The sequence below is a fragment of the Mesoplodon mirus genome (assembly GCF_964341445.2).
Source record: "Mesoplodon mirus genome assembly, chromosome: 9".
Taxonomy (NCBI): domain Eukaryota; kingdom Metazoa; phylum Chordata; class Mammalia; order Artiodactyla; family Ziphiidae; genus Mesoplodon; species Mesoplodon mirus.
The window spans coordinates 96,156,111-96,174,590 of record NC_138985.1 but is presented as its reverse complement, the minus strand read 5'-3'; the positions used below and the strand labels follow the sequence as shown (position 1 = coordinate 96,174,590).

At 39.3% G+C, this 18,480-nt stretch overlaps 1 protein-coding gene across 1 annotated transcript in view; it reads right to left on the bottom strand.

Annotated features, from left to right (window-relative positions):
- EXOC4 (exocyst complex component 4) overlaps positions 1 to 18,480 on the bottom strand; it is an 815,775-nt gene that overhangs the window by 687,921 nt on the left and 109,374 nt on the right. The window contains exon 7 of the mRNA XM_082632942.1: positions 17,978 to 18,152. Coding sequence (XP_082489068.1) covers positions 17,978 to 18,152 — 175 coding nt within the window. The remainder of the gene's footprint in view (positions 1 to 17,977; positions 18,153 to 18,480) is intronic.

Sequence of the window (18,480 nt, the reverse complement as noted above, 5' to 3'; positions counted from 1 at the left end):
TTTTAAATCTACAAAGTTCATCACGTTTACAAAGCATTTAAAATGCAATCCTAAATCAACCAATCAACGGATATGTAATTGGGTATATCTACTACTCATTCATTCAAGAAATACTAATTAGCTGCATACTGCATATAAGAAGCAGTGCCAAATTCTGAGGTGGGGCTGGGGCGGGCCACAATTAATAAGTAATAGTCCCATCCCTTCTCTCAAAAGGCTTAGAGACTAGTTGAGAAAAAGGAATTAAAAACTGAAGGTGGGAAAGCACTGTGAGAAACTGAATGACGTGTAGGAAATGGTCTTCCAGGGGACTTTTATCTGATTGAGAAGGAAAGATGAAGATTCAGAAGAGAAAAGATATATTGGGTTGGCCAAAAAGTTCATTCAGGTTTATTGCGAGACGGGAAAACCCGAACGAACTTTTTGGCCAACCCAATATAACTATGAGACACGTGGAATGAGTAGTAAAACAAGAAGAGCAGTGAATTTTTGAAAGGAAATGCTCAGGGAATGCTTCCAGAGGAGGTGAGATAGAGCAGACTGGAGTATATTAGAGAAGGTATTCAGGGATGGGGGCAGACAGTGGGAAAGATGTGCAGTATCAACAAATACTAGTGTGAGAAAGGACAGTGTCATATTTGGAGGACAAAGAGAAAAACTAATTTAATTAGAACAGCATGTCTAAAGGAAGAGAGTAAACTAAACGGAAAAATAGGCTTTGTCCAAATTGTGGAAGCACTTGAATGACAAAGAAAAAAAAAAGCCTTATCCAACAACCTAATTAATACAGGGAAACGCAGACCATTTGTAATAAACCTAAATTTCAATTTGCATTTCCAACTTACTTCTTTGATTATATAATGATGCTACTACAAAGACTGGCACATACATCACCACCATACCTTAAGGAGTCAAGCTTTTCTTCAGGAGCCCTGAGTCATCCAAAATCTTGAAATGATCACATTTTTACAGGACAAAGGAAGAGTCCACAGTCGCCTAGCCTGCTGAATATCCTTTTTCCTTATATGAAAATCCTAGGAGGAACAGGAAGGATAGGACTGGTATTCACTCCTGCAGCTCTTCCACTCCCAGAGCACCCCAGGGAGGCCACCTTGCAACCCTACTGGGTTATTAGGTGTCTTTGAAGAAGACCACCATGATAATCCACACACACAGCAGCCCACTCTATCAAAAGTATCCGCCTTCGGTAAGGGACCCTACTGACCCTACTGGTGCTGTGTCCCAAACAGAGGGGAGTAATTCTCTAAGATGAGGCTGGGTTGTTGCCGGGTCAACCTCAGGGCAATGAATCTCCAGTTGAGCTTATGTCAATCAGCAGAGCATCTAAAATGGGCCTGGGTGGAGAAAAACAAGAGGTGGTATTTCTTTCTGATCACAGCAGGTGAACAGATCGTCAACCAGGGCCCAGAATCAGAGAAGAAAGAAAGAAAAAAGCCTGTGGGGATATTCACTCTATTTCCCGACTGATACACAGTCAATTCTGTCAGGATCAAATGGCCAATGAAATTCAACCCCACTTTCCTAAGGGACTATCCTATGACCCAACAGTTTTCACTGTAGAAATATTCCCTGACATTTCAGTTTACATTCTGTATTTCTTGATTTCTTTCTGCTGTGCTCATCTTACTACTGTGGAAAGTAAACCATCCCTTTATTTCATATTTAAATTTTTAAAAATTACTGTAAAGCCTCACCCCCACTGTTCCCAAGTTTATCATCTACATGTGAATTTTCACTAAAAAGCACCTGAGCTATCCATTTTGATTTTTGTATTCCTTTTCCCACTAGAGCAGACACTGCCATACTTGTTGATCACCTGATAAAAACAGGGTTGACAATAAACAAGTAGTTAATTTTATTTTGGAGCCTTTTTTTTTTTTTTTTTTCGGTACGTGGGCCTCTCACTGTTGTGGCCTCTCCCGTTGCGGAGCACAGGCTCCGGACGCGCAGGCCCAACAGCCATGGCTCACGGGCCCAGCCGCTCCGCGGCATGTGGGATCTTCCCGGACTGGGGCGCGAACCCGCGCCCCCTGCGTCGGCAGGCGGACTCTCAACCACTGCGCCACCAGGGAGGCCCTGGAGCCCTTTTTGATGATCTCTCTGTGAAAATGCTTGAGTAACCCCCTAGAAGTGCTCTGTATTAAACCAATGCCAACTATTGAGGAGTCATAACTGAGTGACTAACTCTACAATGACGCTCTTTCTTCAGCGTCATCCTATCTCTGAAAAGGTTAACGTCTCTTGCTTCCGTGCTTGTTCCTCAACAGGCCAGTTCTCCAAAAAGCACTGAAACTTGCCCCATCTTGAGTCCTTCATCACTGCAGATGCTCGGCTTGGGACTCCCACCCGTTTGTCTTTCTTTCTGGTGTACACGTGTCTGACACTGAAGGCAGCAACCCAGATGCTACCTCACCAGAACCGGGGAGACGGGGATGATCAGTCCCAGCTCCATGAGGAGATGCTGTTTCGTGCTGCACAGCCCAAAATAGTGCTGGCCTTTTTCATTGCCATATCATGCTGCTAACACATACTTAATGTGCTGTCATTTATCACCCCCGTAAGACTGGCTACTTCGTGCTGAGCATCCGTCATCTGCTGCAGTTCACTGGGAGGCAGCCCTCGTTTTCCTTAGATGGAATCATATCGAACCGGTGAATTTTGTGGTCATTGTTCACTTTGTATTTTTTTAAATCCTTCCAAGCTTTTAGGTAGCTAATCAAAAAAGGGTCATGCCACTCACTACTGTGTCACTTTGGCAACACCAACAAATACTTCTGGGAAGACCAGAACTACTAAAAAGAATCAATAAATCTGCACCTTTGAATGCTAGAAAATTTGCTATATAATCTTAAGGATAAAAAAATTAAAATAATTTTGAAGAAAATTCCCCTGCGAAGGGCCCAGGTTTTTTCAACACCTGATTGTATTACAGGTATAGATTTGGCAGCAAAACTGTAATCTAAAAATGTACATAAAACATAAGTGGTGAATGAGATGCTGTTAAACAGTTTGAGAGAGATCTCTGAGTAACAGTTTCTTAAGATCCTTTAAGCTAGGAAAGACTTTTTTATGGCTATATATAATTTCTGTGGCTTCCCATTAACCACATTCCCTGGAGTTCTAGTGGCTATGAGAGGAGAAACAGGAGAGTGTATCAGGAAACTCTTGGTGTCACCATCACTGACAAGTTCTCCGTCATGATTTGGCCACGGCGTAAGCTAATGCAAGGTTGTGAGGGAAATAAACCTCAACTCACCTCAACTCCAAGGTCTTTTGCTAATGGCTGGCCCAATGTATTTTTGCCCTGCTCGCTCTGCTTCTTCACTTCCTTTGAGGCTCACTTCCCTATCTGTTAAAACAGGCTTTTACTCCCTCTTCAAGGTGTCTGTCCACATCCCCTAAGGAATGGTCAACTCTGAAAGCCACCATCCCTAACCTGAAGAGCACTTGGGTCCTGCTCACAAATTTGCTGCCATATCACCCACATATAATGGAAAGATGCAGAAGCAAAGAAAGGCAAAGCACGGCATCACTATAAGAAGCTCCAGTCTCTAGAGACTATAAAATATGTTGCTTGTGGCAACAATGGAGAGCTGATTAAATGGATGAACTACCGAAGGAAAGCAGCCCTCGCTTCACTTTTACACTCATGAGTTTCTGAGCTGGTCCATTTGCATAGCTTCAGCTATTACCCTCAGGCAGATAGATGATCCCTAAATTTCTATCTCCTGCCCCAACCTCTCCCCTAGCCTCCAGTGCTCCATCTCTAGCTGCCTGTAACACAATTCTATGGAGATATTCTGCCAATGCCTCAAATTTAACAGGCACAAAGCACCACCTTCCTGATCCTAATAACCACGCAGGCTCAAAACTTCACCCTGACTTACGGCTCTCCATTTATTAGAGTAAATGGTAAGAGGTTCTGAAAATTCATTCTTCTTTCAAACTCTCTCTAATCTCAGTCCTCTTTCTTTTCACTGCCCCTGCCCTAGTCTAGCCCTTCCTCCCTGTATTGATTGAACTTGACTTCTAATTGGTATCTCTCCATCCACTTCCTTCTCCACCAATTCATTCTGCACACTGTTGCCAGATTAAACAACCTAAATATATTACTTTCACCATTTCACTCTTCTACTGAAAAAGCGTAACAGCTACTATCATCTATGAAGTAATCATGCCCTCCCCAAAACAATTTAAATCTGATTAAGCCTCTTGACCTAAGTTAGGGACATCGATAAATAGCAAATGACACAATGGGAAAGCAATCAACAAAAGCCAGAATGTGGGAAATTACTATAGGACAAATGATCTGGCTTCTTCAGTAAATAAACTTCAAGAGGTAAAAGTGAGATGCAGGGGAACTTACACATTAAAATAGTTTTAAGAAACTTACCAAACACACTGAAACCTTATTTGAATCCTGATTCAGACAAACTGTAAAAATACACAATTATGACATTTGAGACGACTGGAAATGTGAACACTGACTGGATATTTCACAGTAAGAAAACTATGCTTTTAGGTATGATCATGGTTTTTAAAAGGAGACCTTATCTTTCAGAGATTCACATTGGAATACCGATGAAACAATACTCTCTCTAGGATTCTTTTTTAAATAAGGGAAAGGGAAATGGGCAGGGGTAGAAACGAGACAATTGTACTATAAATTGGTAACATCAGAAAGTGAATTTGGACAATGGGTGCATGGGGGTTCATTATACATTTCTATGTATTTCTGAACACATTTGAAATTTTCTGTAATAAAATAAAAAGCAAAAACAAAAAACCGTAACGGCAGCCCACAGCCAAAAGAGGCAAGCCCAATCTCTTATTCAAAGATCTCCCTGCTGGGCCTCCCTGGTGGCGCAGTGGTTGAGAGTCCGCCTGCCGATGCAGGGGATATGGGTTCGTGCCCCGGTCTGGGAGGATCCCATATGCCGCGGAGCGGCTGGGCCCGTGAGCCATGGCCGCTGGGCCTGCGCATCCGGAGCCTGTGCTCCGCAACGGGGGAGGCCACAACAGTGAGAGGCCCGCATACCGCAAAAAAATAAAATAAAATAAAATAAAAATAAAATAAAATAAAAAAGATCTCCCTGGCACCCCAAATTATTCAATCTTATTTTGGTAACACTTCCCCCCAAAAAAAAGCTAACCAAAAAAACCTCCATTCTTCCCAGCTCTCTATAATACTATGTGTATTACGTATTCAACCCTAACCATGTTAGGGTGTGCCAAGTCTCTCCTTGTCCATGAACTCAAATGCTTTAACGCATTCTGACCTTGTTCTTCTATGATCTCCTCTGAAATTTTTCCCTGGGACCATAAACAGCCCTGTATTATTGTTGGTTATGTTTTTGTCTTAACTCCCTGCGAGGTTAAAATAATTTCATAAATTCCTTTTACATATACATCTTAAAAAAGAAATACCTTTTCCCCTTAGTTAAAAACAACAAATTTCCATTAATATAAATCTGAAAAACTCATACAGGTAATAAATAGGGGTGGGGAGAGAAGAAACAAAGAAAACAACTCTTTTCTTAATAAAAAGACAATTATTAAGATTCTGGGCTTCCCTGGTGGCGCAGTCATTGGGAGTCCGCCTGCCGATGCAGGGGACGCGGGTTCGTGCCCTGGTCCGGGAAGATCCCACATGCCGCAGAGCGGCTGGGCCCGTGAGCCATGGCCGCTGAGCCTGCGCGTCCGGAGCCTGTGCTCCGCGACAGGAAAGGCCGCAGCGGTGAGAGGCCCGCGTACCGCAAAAAAAAAAAAAAAAAAGATTCTGATATAACTGTTTCCAGTCCAAAAACTTCTTGACTGAAAAAATATATTTTTCAATGTTCTCAACTACTCAAAAAAGAAATAGGAATTACCTATGTTTGCTGTCTTTGGGCTGCTAACTCTAAATAAAGTTGAATCAAAATCTCTAAATGGACATTAATTACAGCACAGTCATTTGGTTTTTCTCTTCCCTTTAACGTATGCATATATTAAAGCATTTCCCATCTTTATGGCACTTCAACATGCTATCATCGTTTGCTATATGTCATAGAACACACATTCCCTCCTAAATATGCCACAGTGATGCATCTTTCTAAATAAAACTAAACTCACTTTTTGTAAATTTCTCCCACCCCCCTTAAGACTGTCTTCTAATAGTCTTGGTTTTAATATGACCAAGCCTGTAATACTTGCTCATCGTAGCTCTTAACCAGATTGTGCATTAGAATCAGTTGGAATCCTACTGAAAGAGGCTTTTCAGATGTGGGATCCACAGGTAATTCTGACTGGGAGAAAGGGAGGAAGAAAGGAAGGCTCAGTGACAACTAACAGCTGTGATTACCAAAATATTCAGAACATTCAGATTGTCTAATCTGAAGCCATGGCGAAAACATAAATGAAATAATTTTCTTGTCCCTATAGGGTAAAGCAAAGGCTTAAACCAATTTTAGTGCATTTAACAAAATATCTGGCATTTTAGAACTGGAAAACCCAAATCTCTATTCAGTGACTGCTATTCTTTGAAACATGAAATCCTCAATTTTCACAATTTGAAAATATGTATACATATATAGGTGTAAATATACTACTTTATATACATACACTTAGTAAAATGCCTAGTGAGACATATTCCTCAACACAGAGTCTTTATTTTAAAATTATAAGAACTAAGATCATTTCAACTAAATGAATCAACTAAAAGTATCACAGATTCTCAAGTGAAATGGCAAGACGTCAAAGTCCATGCCAAAGTAGGCGTGTAAATCACTGACTTAAACATTTAAAAAGAAAGCTAGGGGGACTTCCCTGGTGGCACAGTGGCTAAGAATCTGCCTGCCAATGCAGGGGACATGGGTTCGAGCCCTGGTCCAGGAAGATTCCCACATGCCGTGGAGCAACTAAGCCCATGTGCCACAACTACTGAGCCTGTGCTCTAGAGCCCGCAAGCCACAACTACATGCCACAATTACTGAAGCCCACGTGCCTAGAGCCCATGCTCCGCAACAAGAGAAGCCACCGCAGTAAGAAGCCCACGCACTGAAAGGAAGAGTAGCCCCTGCTTGCCACAACTAGAGAAAGCCCGCGTGCAGCAACAAAGAGCCAGTGCAGCCAAAAATAAAAAATATATAATAATAATGATAATAAAATAAATTTATAAATTAAACAAAAGAAAGCAAGCTAGGGCAAGCTGAGTTCTACATTTGACTCTTTGGTGCTATAACCATGATTTTAGAACTCTTATCTCAGTTTCTCCAGCTCTAAAATGGGAACAATATGACAAATGGTAAAAACAGAAAGGACAAAGGGATTCATAAGATGCAAGAAATCATTTTAGTGCTTGAGTCTAAAGTGACAGATAAGTGAAATTACTTAAGAATTTCATAAACTCACTTGAACCAAGTAATTCCACGAAAGAGCTGTATTTTCCTAAATGTATTTTAAATGGTCTTTGTTTTAATATGATTGAAATGGTAAGATTTGCTGAGCCTGATAATCATTTAAATATTCTCTAACCAATTAAGATCAATAGGCAAGGGGCTTCCCTGGTGGCGCAGTGGTTAAGAATCTGCCTGCCAATGCAGGGGACACGGGTTCGAGCCCTGGTCCGGGAAGATCCCACATGCTGCAGAGCAACTAAGCCCGTGCGCCACAACTACTGAGCCTGCACTCTAAAGCCCGTGAGCCACAGCGACTGAGCCCATGTGCCACAACTACTGAAGCCCACGTACCTAGAGCCCGTGCTCCACAACAAGAGAAGCCACCGCAATGAAAAGCCCCCGCACCACAAGAGTAGCCCCCGCTCGCCACAACTAGAAAAAGCCTGCGTGCGGCAACAAAGACCCAACGCAGCCAAAAATTTTTTTAAATAAATAAATTAAAATAAGAAAAAAAAAAGATCAGTAGGCAAGAATAAAATCTTGATTTTTATCTTGTGACAAAGACCCAGCAACAATAATCTAATGCCAGTGTCTGATGGATTATTCTAAAAGCAAACTTACAAACCTTACAATGTTGTGGTGGAGTAAAGATTGCCAAGAATTCCTTGCTACTCTTCCCACTGAATGGACTCTATTTTCCCTCCACTTTGACCAATAGAATGTGGCAGATGTGACACCATGTAATATACAAGGCAGGGCCTTAAGAGATCATCAGCCTCCACCTTTACCTTTTTGAATGCTCCGGACTGGAAGCCAGCATTCATGTAAGAAGTCCAGCTACCCTGAGACTGTCATGCTATGAGGTCCTACGGAGAGAGAGAGAGAAAGCTTCTAACCCAGACCAGCCTTTAGCTGAAGTAGCCAAGTGAATGTTCTCAGTTGATGCCATGTAAAGCAGAAGCATCACCCTGCTGAGCCCTGAGTGAATTTCTGACTCATAAAACTGAGAGCAAATAGAAGCCATGAAGTTTGAGTAATGTGGTATGCAGCAACAGACAATCAAACCAAAAGAATTATAACTATACTCAAGAATTTAGGCATACTCTCAAGTTACTTCCACAATCAGAATAGGTTTAAGAAAAAGAAAGTTTTTTTTTTAAGTATTATCAATTCAGGAATATATCATCATTGTTGTTCTAAAATCTTCTCAGGTAGGCAAAAGCAGTATCGGTGAAGCAATGCCAGTTGCTTTAATTTCACTCAAATCACATAATGATACTGTACGTCACATTGTCCCACCTATTATCATTAATCATCACCACTTATTATGGCCTCTTGGTTACTAGCAACCCCCTTGCTTGGGCCCAGGTGCACCAAACCTTGATAAGCACACAGCCTCCTCAAGGACTAAGGCTGTTTAAAACACCAGGGGCAGTACAAATCTGCCTTGGCTTTCAGTGGGCCACCCTCCAGTATCTCAGACAAAACCAAACAAAGAGAGGGACTTCCCTGGTGGTGCAGCGGTTAAAAATCCTCCCGCCAATGCAGGGGACATGGGTTCGAGCCCTGGTCCCGGAAGATCCCACATGCCGTGGAGCAACTAAGCCCGTGTGCCACAACTACTGAGCCTGTGCTCTAGAGCCCGTGAGCCACAACTACTGAGTCCATGCTCTGCAACAAGAGAAGACACTGCAATGAGAAGCCCGCGCACCGCAATAAAGAGTAGCCCCCGCTCGCCACAACTAGAGAAAGCATGCACGCAGCAACGAAGACCCAAAGCAGCCAAAAATAAATAAAATAGAATAATTTTTTAAAAAAACAAAGAGAAAAGCTTTGGAGGTAGTGGACTGTAAGGAAGCCCTGTCATTTCTACCCTTGGGTCCTCTAGACCAAGACCCAATCAGACCCAAGCAGATACTTCCTGGGCAATTAGAAATTTAAGGAGAGCAGACTTTCCACCAAATCCACCTAATTCTGGGGCATCAGCCACTGAGCTACTATTTTTTAAAGTTTGGCCCAGTGTATTAAGATATCCATGACATTCACCACAACTTTCCCTGGGCCTCAGACACCCTAGCACTCTGACTTGTGCAACCGCCACACATGCACGGGGAGCCAGAGGAATCTCCTTGGCTGCCCATCATTTCCTGCTTTAAGTAGTAAACATAAAACAACCTACGGAGAGTCCTGATGCTATAGAAGCTGACTTCAATTTAGAGGAAGATTTCTACTTTAACTTTCACATGCTCACTTAATTCTATGCATTGGGCAGCATACTATCCATTGACCAGACAGAACAAAAATTCGGGGAGCAAGCACCTTCCTGGAGACTCAGTGGCCTGGCCGACAACATGACTTTAATATGCCACCCAAAACAGAGGCTATCAAAAAGTGTTAAAGGTTGAGAAGTGAAGAAAAACTATTTCTGCAAGAATAATCTCACAAGTTATCTGGCCTAGAATACAGCAAAAAAAAGCTAGTTTTACTTTGAGGAATGGAATCCTCAGCTAACCAAAATATCACATGAAACAAAAGCTAAGAATAACCTAGTTTCAGACCTGAATTCAAAATAGAAATTGCATCTGTTTCCTTGAAAAACTCCTCTAGGTCATGGATCAGTACCAATAAGATTTGTGGATTTTCTTACCTGACAGCAAACTTCAAGTTCTCTCTGCATGAGGTTAATTTTATCACTATTTAGACATTTAAGTGGCAGTTAACACAAGCAAAATGATTTTCCATTCTGTCTCTGTTAAGCTCCAGAAAGAGAGATCAGGGCACTAAAAAGTGAAGTGACTCGTGGTGTCACTGTCAGTGGTTCAACAGTGTAATTACAACCCACAGCCTCCATCTGTAGAACACTACTTAGCACACTCGGGGTTACACACTTAAGCTGACAATGGCTAAACGGGCAGTTTTGTTTTGAAAAGAGATGTGAATTAAAAAATGAGATTTTTTTTTCAGAATCGTAACACCTGAAAGATAGGTTTGTTCAAAGTGATCCTCTTATTTCCTCTGTTATGTTAAATCCCACAAGAAATGGAGTATTTTGTGTTTCTAGTGTACCTCAGTCTTAACACACTTGAAAATGTGCAGCCAACGGTATGACAGGCATGTCACCAAGTAGGTGACATTTCGGAAGGCGCTGCTGCTACTCAGAAGGGTAAAAACATGTATTTCTATTATCACAGTTCTAAAGACTGTGTAAAACTGAAAAGGGAGTTCAATGGTGTGTGGTCACAGGGATGACACCAGGAGAAAACTCTGACACCCTGTTACTAGGATAGCGACAGCCGTGTCTCCACACATGGCTGTCTCCAGACACAAACACGCAGAGACAAATGAGCCTTCCAGCTACAGGATGGATTCTGCCTGCCAGGGACAGCCCAGGTTCCAGTGGAGAAAAGCTGCCGAAGTCTCTATGTGATCAAAAATTATCTTCTTTTCCAAGATTTAGTAAACAAAAGAGCATTTCCATTTTTCAGCAAGAAACATTTTCGATTCAAAGAAACACTGAAATTCGAAGTCTAAACACCTGTAACCCCATTCATCATAGGATCCCGTCACCTTCATACATGCTGGTACATGCTAACTGCAGGCGTCTATTGTTTTCAACTATGTCTGTTCTCCAGAAATGATTTTAACCTAAAGAGCATTCCACCAACAAGTATCAGAAAACTAAATTGGCCCTAAGCATAAACCTCTGCATGCAAACTTAAACCAAAAGTCTTCTTTTCTAAGCCCTCCATGTTGGCAAATATTCTCCTGTGCTACTTCCCATGCCAGCTGGCTAACACTCAAGTAAAAACACACACTCTTGCCCACTCCCCTCACTTCACCAGCATGAGTTCTCTGTCTTGTGTTCAGCTTTATTCCTGAATACTTAGCACATAGTTGGCCCCAATAACTTAACACTAAAACATCACTAAAATATCTGTCATACTGGAAACCAGCACAACAAGTTGACTATGTGGTTTTATAGATTTTCCAAAAGACTCCCTAAAGGTTTACAAATCCTTCCCTCGATTCTTTGTATTCCTCTAACATGCTCCATGAAAGCCTGTCATTTGTTCTACTATTAGACAATATCTCAAGTAATATAACCCACAGACTCTCCACTAGCCTACACAATAGTTTCCTTGCCTTTGTCTCCAGCCTCTACACCCAGTCCTTTTCAGTGCTACCATATTAATCCTACTTCATCTCACCACATGCCAATCCAAATCCAAAATGGCCCAGTATCACCTAAAAAAAGGTCCTCAAACTTGAGCGTGCATACAAATCACGTGAAGGGCTTATTAAAATACAGACTGTATGGCCTCACTCCTTGAGTTTTTGAATCAGTAACTATGAAATAGGAACACAAATTTGCTTTTTTAACATGCTCCTAGGTAACACTAATGCTGCTGGTCCAGGAAACATACTTTGAGAACCATTGACCCAAAGCAACAGTTCCCAATTACAGGATCCCAAACAAATTATCAGAATCATTTTAGGAGCTAAAAAACAAACAAACAACAACAGCAACAAAAAAACCCCACAAAATCCAGTCCTTATCCACAGTGATCATTAATCAGAAGGTCAAGGATGGGACTAGGAATCAATCCAGAGGTAAATCTAATGCATACTCAGCTAGCTTCAGGAACCATTAACCTAAAGACAAATCACAATCCCCTTAGATGACACTTAAGGGCTTCCACAACCTGAACTCAAACCTACCTATATGAACTTATCTTCTAGTCCACAAAATAAACCCTCAGTTACAGCTAAACCATTCTTTCCTTACTTATCCGTGAATATCCTTGTCCATTCATTCCTTCTGTGCCACTTCCCAGTATCTCACTTGCCATTCCAGCTGTCTAGAATGCCATTTGCATCTTCTCTACCTGTGCAAAACCTCCAAGGATCAGCTCTTCAACAAACTTGAACACCTTTTTTGGTCCATTTAACATGTTTCAGGATGACTATATGACACACTGTGCCAACTACCATTCTTACATTTAGCAGCATTAGACCATTTGTGTGTCTGTGTCACTGCATATCCAGTTTATTAATGGGTATATAACCTAATATTACACTGTAAGAAATCTGTAAGTAATCTGTAACCTGAAAGAATTTTTTAAGGAACTAGAAAATACAGAAAACTAAAACCAATTTAAAAATTGTATAACAATTTTTATTACATAATAGTAATCATTTAAGATATGTCGTTGACCTCTTACTTTAAAATGCTTTATTCTTGAATCTGTAGATTAATAAAGATGAGTACAATAGAGAGCTAAGAAACAATCAACCAGAGGTTAATTCAAGTCATGACTAATATCACTCTTCCACAACATGTCTAAGAAAACACAAATTGGGGGCAGAAAAGTAGAAAAGAGGAGGAGAAAAATGGAGGAAAAGAAAGAAAGGAAGAAAGCAAAGAACACTGTCATACCTTGACCTCAAAACAATTAAACATAATACATGCAATGAAATGTTATTTCGACGTTAGACCCACCACCTTGTACTATTAGATCAGGTTTAGGTTCTTTATCTGTCAAATAGCTTATGCCAACAGGATATGTACACATGAACATGAAATAGCAACAGTATTGCCAAGTGTATGATTTGGGGACTACAAGTTACTCAGAGATTTAACACACAATTGATGCCTCTTTAGTGTCTTAAATACATCTTAAGGGTGAAGGCAGTGGGGAAGGAGAAGTGATTTCTAATGGATACAAACAGGGACTTCCCTGGTGGCATGGTGGATAAGACTCCATGCTCCTAATGCAGGGGGATCGGGTTCAATTCCTGGTCAGGGAACTAGATCCCACATGCATGCCACAACTAAGAGTTCGCATGCCATAACTAGGGGGCCCACATGCCACAACTAAGGAGCCAGCGAGCCACAACTAGGACCCAGAACAACCAAATAAATAAATATTTAACGGATGCAAACAAGGTTTCTTTTTAGGGTGATGAAAATGTTATAAAATCATATCATGGTGATGGTTGCACAACTCCATAAATATACTAAAAAGCATTGAAATCTATACCTTAAACAGGTAAACCCTGTGGCAGGTACATTAAATCTCAATCAAGCTCTTTAAATAAACAAACGAATAACTCATTCCATAATATGGAAGATAGGATCCCCAATCATCTTTTTTTTTTTTTTTTTTTTTGCGATACGTGGGCCTCTCACCATTGTGGCCTCTCCCGTTGTGGAGCACAGGCTCCAGACATGCAAGCTCCGGACGCGCAGGCTCAGCAGCCATGGCTCACGGGCCCAGCCGCTCCGCGGCACGTGGAATCCTCCTGGACCGGGACACGAACCCGTGTCCCCTGCATCGGCAGGCAGACTCTCAACCACTGTGCCACCAGGGAAGCCCCCAATCATCTTTTGAAATGACATGTGTGAAAGGTATATCTCATTTAATAAGCCAGAAACATACTTTCAACCATTTTTTCATTTCAATTTAATGTCTGATGGAACTTAAAGTTCCTTAGTTTATTATAAACATTTTTAATATGAGATAATGGGTTTTGTTTTCAAAAGTGTAGGAATTATACACATTTGACAAATCCATAGTAAGTAGGGCTAAGTAAGGCATATCTTACTTTGTTCATAACCATAATTAATTCTTCATAATAGTACTATAAATAGGATCCTAGTAGATTCAAAAGTTGTTTTAAACTTAGAACATTAGTCTTATTCAAATATCAGATATCAAAAACTTATTCATAAAGCATTTTATAACCTTGTGACAATAGGATTACATAGTCTATAACATACTTCCTAGGGCTTAATGTATTCAGGTTTTAAATGCCATAAGTACTGATACAAATAATTCCATTTGATAATACTATATTCTAATACTGTCCAATACATTTTCATAATACAAATATTTTTATTAGTATTTCATGGTACATCTCTTTCCATTCATATATTTTTAATCTGTCTATATCTTTATGTTTAAAATCTCTTAAGCCCAAAATGAGGAACTTGAATTAAAAGATGGGGATATATTCTTCAAAATGCCACTGTTGTAATAAAAGGTAAAGAAAAGCTGTAGAAATGTTCAAGCTTAAAGGAAACTAAAGAGGCATGAAAAGCAGATACAGTATCTAATGCTAGACTGGATTCTCTACTGGAGGAGCAAAAAAAAAAAAACAAAAAAAAAAACTGCCCTAAAGAACATCACTGGGTCAATCAACAAAACTAGAAAATAGATAACACAGAAAACACACACAAGTACATATATATAGAGAGAAAACAATTGAGAAAGTGACAAAATGCTAACAATAGTTGAATTTGAATTAAGAGTTATATGGGCACCCTTTGTACTATTCTTACCTTTCTAAAAGTTTGAAGTTATTTTAAAATTACAAAAAAAAAAACATAAAACGTATCTCTTGTAAACAGTATGGTTGGGTTTTTCTTTTTTTTAAACCAATCTGACAAACTCTGCCTTTAAATTGAAGTATCTAGTCCATTTACATTTAATGTAATTATTTACATGGGCAATATAAGTCTAACATGTTGCTATTTGTTTTCTATTCATCCTATCTTTGTTTTGTTCTTTATCTTTTCTTTCTTCATTGTTCTTTTTTCTTCCTTTCCTGCTTTTTTCTTTTGGATTAATCAAATATTTGTTCACTATTCAGTTTTATGCCCTTTACTGGCTTTTCAGCTATACATCTATTTTACAATTTAATGTTTGCTCTAGGGATTATAATATGCATCCTTAACTTACCACAGTTTACCTTAAACATTGTACCTCTTCATGTATAATGTAAGAAACTTACAGCAGTAGAGTTTCATTTACCCTATTCCCATCTTTTGTGCAATTACTGTCATACATTTTACTTCAAAATATATTATAAAACCCACATACATTACTATTGGTTTTGCTTTAAAGAAAAATTAAGAAATGAGAAAAATATATTTTATTTTTACCCACATATTTACCCCTTCTGGCCTTCTTTTTATTTTCCTGTAGATGAGTTACCATCTGGTATTGTTTTCCTTTAGCCTGAAAAACTTTCTTTAACATTTCTTTAAGTGCAGGGCTAGTGAAAACAAATTCTTTCCGCTTTAGTTAATGTGAAAATGTCACTATTTCACCTTCATTTCAAACGATTTTTTCGGTGAATATAAAATTCTAGATTGACAATTTCTGTATTTTACAGCACTTTCAAGATGACATACATCGATTTCCGGCTTGTATTGTTTCTGATGAGACATTAGTGAAAATCTTTATCACTGGTTCCCTGTAAGCAATGCACTCTTTTTCCTCTGGCTATATTTAAGATTTTTTTCTTTGCTTTTCAGCTACCTGATGATAATGTGTCTAGATATGGTTTTCTTTGTGTTAAACTTCCTTGGATTTGTTGAACTTCTTTATCTGTGGGTTTATGTTTTTCAACAAATTTAGAAATTTTGGGTCATTGTTTCTTCCAATAATTAACTGCCCCAATCTCTCTCCCTGCTATCCCTCTGTACTTCCAACCAGACAAATGTTAGACAGCATGATACTGTCCCACAGGACATTATGGCTTTGCTCATTTTTCTTTTCAGTCTATTTTCTCTCTGTACTTTAGTTTAGATTGGTTTTGATTGATTTTCTTCAAGTTTTCTGATCCTTTCTTATACAGCATGCAATCTGTTGCTAAATCCATCGGTAAATTTTTCATTCAGATATTAATTTTCATCAAATTTTTAAAATTCTGGTTATTAGTCACATTTTTCTGCTTTTTTACAAGTATAATAATTGTATGCTGCACAATGTGGATGCTTCATTATTGAGATACTAGATTATATTACTTTATTTACAGGTGGATCAGACTAATACTGTAGAGACTTGGTTTGGGGCTTTGTTACATGAAATTACAGTATCACGTACACTATGGCTAGAACGGCCCAATTCCTAAAACATCTGAGGTCACATATGAAAGCACAGGATGTTCACTAAGTTCTCCCCACACTGGCTGGTCTGAATTCCAACGTTTCTGAGCATTTGGCAACTTCTGCAATTGCCATTCAGCTCACAGTCCCATGGTAGCTATTTTCTGCCTTGGAGTGGGTGAAACTTCACATCTGACCAAAGGCTCGACACTACTCTTTTCAGATTTCTGAGGCTCCTTCTCTCTGCAACTCCCTCTCCTTCAGTATCCTAACCCACAAACTGCAGCTGCCTCCGCACCCCTGAACCCTGAACTCTGCTTCATCTACTACTTAGAGCCTGCTGATGTTTGTTCACTTTCCTATGTCATAGTTTGAAAGTGTCCCCAGAGAAGAAGCTAGGATGAATGTGAAAGTGACCTCATGTATTCTCTTCTCTCAACTGACCATGCTGATCGCCTGAGTCCACCCAGTTTTCAAGTTACTTATGGTAGGAGGTAACCACATCATGGATAGAACCAGAAGTCCTTAATTCTAACTATTTTTGAAATAGCTTTAAAATCTATTATCTTATTTCATCCTTAAAATAAACATGTAACCTGAAAAGCATATGTTTCCATGACAGATGAGCAAACCAAGATATAAAATATTAAATACCCAGTTTCCAGTCAATAAAGATATTTTATTCAACACACAAATATTCATCAAGCACCTACTATGGGCACATGGTAATTGACATAGCAGCAAAACAAACTCATGGAATATAACTGCAACCTATATTCTTTCTACTGAACCATCAATAAAGCACACAGACCATATCCAAAAAATTGTCTAATGAATGAATAACCAGGAATCAATCAATCCACCAAAAGCATGCCTATACTCTCAAAAATAACTACAATTTACATACATGATTTATTTTTTTCCTGCAAAGAATCCTATTTGCCGTGCAAATAATTTCATTTCTACACAGTTATATTTTTCAATTCCCTATATATACTTAATTTTTTTCCTATTAGTAGATACTGTCTAACCAAGTCACTTCTATTTAGCTATGTCAAATTTGCTTCAGCTAACTCTTAATCGTATTTCTCATTTTCATCTGGCCAAATCAAATATATTTTCCTGGCACATGGAGAGAAAATATAATAAAATTTCTAAATACCACCTCTGCAGCATCATACCAAACAGTAATATCATTCCTCCGATCTTCAACAGATCAATCAAAGTGGTACATTTATACCTTACAGGTTTATCTTTATCTCTTAAAATAAGCTCTTAACCTGTCTTTTACCCCAACATATGCAAGAGCTGACTGTAAGAAAATGGTCATAAACTTAAGCTACATATATGTTTATAAAATAGTGTTTAAGAACATTTTAATATTGATTACATAAACATATGACTAATTCCAGTGAAGTAAAATACATTACAACAGAAAGCCAGATACTATGAATCCTTGATTGCTACGTATTGAGAATCTCCTAATTTTAAAGCCTGGCCAAAAGAAGTTTGTTTAAGAGGTCTTTTGAAAATGATAGAAGTTCATAACATCAGCAAGCATCACCTTTAAATAGGAACACTACATGCTCACTGTTGATGATTAAGAGAATATTTTAGGTGGCTGACTTTTTTATGTTCCCACCTGTCGTTCTGAATCAAGATGGCACCCTCTGTAAAAGGATCTTACCTGCAGAACATCTTGGATCTTCACCCACACGTCTGCCATGTCATACAGTTTGACATCTTCCTGCTGAGTCAGTGGAGTCACAACAGTGTCTTGCAGGTATCCCAGGACAACGGAGTGTGCAGCAGCTACAGCATTAAACTTGTCAAACAGCAACTCCAGCAGTTCTAGAAGTAACCTAGTGAAAAACATAAACATTTACGTACAAACAGACACAAAATGGCTGACACTGGCCTGCAAGAAAAACATCAAACGAAGGTGAAGCAGCACACTACCGTGTAAACAGCTCATTAAAGTTCAACAGGTTTCATTTCAAACAGTTGTCTGATCGAAGTCACCTCTGAAAATTTATCTAAGTGTCTGTTTCCTCTGCTATAAAATGGACATGGTGAAGTCAAAGACAAGTATTATATGATCACTTATATGTGGGATCTAAAAAATAATACAAATGAATCTATACACAAAACAGAAACAGACTCACAGATGTAGAAGACAAACGTAGAGTT